Source organism: Equus quagga, unplaced genomic scaffold (assembly GCF_021613505.1).
Source record: "Equus quagga isolate Etosha38 unplaced genomic scaffold, UCLA_HA_Equagga_1.0 63976_RagTag, whole genome shotgun sequence".
In the NCBI taxonomy this organism is placed as follows: domain Eukaryota; kingdom Metazoa; phylum Chordata; class Mammalia; order Perissodactyla; family Equidae; genus Equus; species Equus quagga.
The window spans coordinates 1-2,844 of NW_025800586.1; the positions used below are offsets into that span (position 1 = coordinate 1).

General features: G+C 50.3%; 1 protein-coding gene across 1 annotated transcript; it reads right to left on the reverse strand.

Annotated features, from left to right (window-relative positions):
- Positions 1 to 6: 6 nt before the first annotated feature.
- On the reverse strand, positions 7 to 2,838 carry LOC124234013 (spermatogenesis-associated protein 31D1-like; the record flags this gene model as incomplete). The annotated part of the gene is made up of 1 exon (XM_046651271.1): positions 7 to 2,838. A coding segment is annotated over one exon (2,832 nt), but the record flags the coding sequence as incomplete, so codon positions are not given.
- Between the last annotated feature and the right edge of the window lie 6 nt (positions 2,839 to 2,844).

Sequence of the window (2,844 nt, forward strand, 5' to 3'; positions counted from 1 at the left end):
GGGATGTTCTTGGTTTTTGCCTTTTGTCCCAGGACGAAGCCATTGAAAAATGTGGTTCATCTTTTTTCTGAACAGACTTTCAGGAGGAGGCTGTGCCTTCTGTGATGAGGTCTGTGAAGACTTGCTCCCAAGCGTCTCCTCTGATGCTGTGATCTGAGTAGGGAAACTCTTTCTTGTAGGTTGGGATGTCCCCAACCCTGCATCCCCTCCACCAAGCTCTTCTTTGTTGGTGCCCGGAGGGCTCACTCTCATTGTAGCTGGTGGGAATTTCTTATCCTCGTACCTCTTTCGGTCTTTCTTAGGGACCCAAGGCTCCTGCCGCTGCTTCCTGCTGATCCCAGTGTCCTCCAGATGGACATGCAGCACCTGGGAAGCTCCCATGTCCCCACTGGAGACACCGTGGGCATGAGTCAGTGAGGCCTTGTAAGTCAAGCTCTCTGAGGCAGGGGACCTGTCAGTGTGTTGGCCTTGGACCTGGCCCTGATTCCTCTTCTCTAGTTTCGACTTTAATTCCCTAAACAGATGTTCCTTAAGATCCGATGACTTCGGGTCTTGGGGAACTTGTCTTTTTGGTGCAGGGCTTTCAATGGTCCCAGTAATTTCTATTTTACTGTGATTCTCACGTATCCTTTGGGAGCTTCCTGGCTTGCTGGTTGTCAACACATTAGCAGTTTTTGACTGCAGAGCGTTGAGCTCCTTGGCCCTGAATATGTCCCTGGCCGTGCTGTGCACGGAAAAGGGTTCCGACTTCATCTTTTTGTCCTGTCGCCCTTCTCTTCTATCACTGGGACTCACTCTCTCATCCTTTGTCTCATGTTTGGCACCAGCTTGCCTTGCAGGCAGCTCTGGGGGGCATCTGTTGCCTAGCTGAGTAAATTTCTGACTCGCTTTGCCTGTGATGCCACATGTGACAGGTAGATGAGTCTGCCTGGCACCCTTACTCCTCTGAACAACCTCTGCAATCTCTTGGTTGATACCAGAGGGTGATTGTCTCGGCACCCCTTGTCCTTGCCTGCCCATAGGTGAAGTAGCAGGGCAAAGACGATCCAGGACCAGGGCTGAATTTGTTGTTTCCACTTTTTCTTGAAGAACAGATTTAGAGCTTCCTCTATGGGGCTCGAAGCCCTCGGATTTGGAGTCCACTTCCAAAGTTGGGTTATTTGAGGGGGGACAGTAGAAATAGGTCAAGGACTGGGATGCAGCATCTTCCAATTTAAACGCCTGTATGGATTCCAGGACCCTGCAGGGAAGGCCCCACTCCATTCTCATATGAAAGCTTTTAATATGGGTTTCCATCATCTGTTGTGCACTGGAATCAATGAAGCAAAGCTCCTGGAAGGTATTCAGGGAGGAGTCCCCACCCACTGAAGGTGGCAAACTCCTCTGTGTTATTTGGGTGCGGGATTTGTCAGAAAGCAGCAATGTCTGCTTGCTGGCATGCCATGAACTGCGCACCGTCCCAGGGAGCCGAGCCTCACTGATTTCCTCAAACTTCTTGCTCAAATGTGCTTTCAGGACATTTTCAAGTTGTTTCTGATCTAGACTTTCCTCCAAGGCCCTTGAATTTTTCCCTGACAGACTTGCCACGTGACTATTTAGGTCTTTCTCAGAGTCATATGCCGGATCCTTATCTGAAGAACTCTCTGGGTCACTCAACAGATGAGCTTTTGGGCCGTTCTCTGGGCTGTGCCCCCGATCCTTCCCCATCTCCTTCTCTACCTGAAGCAGTTCTGAACCCCTCTCATGGAAGCTTTTGGATTGGCTCAATCCAACATTTAGATCTTTGTTCACCGAGATCCGTGAGAGTCCACGATTGCTCTCTGACTTAGCTATCTCTGAGAAATCTCTTGGAGGCATCATCAGTGACAGACACTCACAGATCCTGCGGGGCAGGCCCCACCGGTGTTGGATGAGCCTCTTTCGAAGGTGATGTTCCAGTTTCTTCCTCAGCTCATCACTGAGAGGAAACTCTACGGGAAGGATGGAGATGGAGGCATGGGCCTGGGAGGCCTGATGGTAAGGAAAGTTGGGAGCTGAAGAACAAAATTCTTCCTGAGATCTTTGGACTACAGAGGGGGAACCCCACAAACTTTCCTGTTGCTTCTGCAACACTTTCCATTCCAGTTGTTGAATTTCAGATGAGGTGAGAGACTCTGATTCATCCTGGGGTCTATGGTGACACACTCCACAGATCCTTATCTGGGGTAGAGGACCAGATGGTAGGATTGGGAGTGGGGATTTAAGGTGGGCCTGGGACTTGACCTGAGTGAGAGGTAGGGGCTGGGATTGGGGCAGGGTTTGAGGCAAGGGTTGGGGCTGGATCTCAGGCAAGGATGGAGGTGGGCGATGGAGAGGTACTGGGGATTCTTGGCCCATGGAGGCATTTGAGATGGTATTGAAAAGGAAGATTGTGGTGCAGTCACTTGAGTCACGGATAGCAGAGGGCAAGGACTCGCTGTGCAGAGATGGGAGACCCCAGAAGAGCTGCATACATTTTTCCTGTAAATGGTCCTCCAAGATTTTAGGATATGGGGGCTGCTCATGCATGTGCAGCTCCTTTGGTTTGCCTGCACTGCTCCAAAAAGGAAGGGAGAATGCTGAGTCACACTCATCAGCATTTGACTCTAGCATTTTCCCCGAAGGATTTAGTTGGTAGTCTGGCCTAAGTTTTTTTGGAAAAGAACCCTTCTCCTTCTCCTTTTCCTTCCACATCAGGAAATCACTCCTCTTTCGGACTTGTCTCTCCAGGAGTGCCAGGACATGAGGGCTGAGAAATGAGAGGTTACCAGGCTCTATAAGGTTAGCTGTAGGGTGTCTCTCCAGAGAGGACTCTGAAGAATGGAG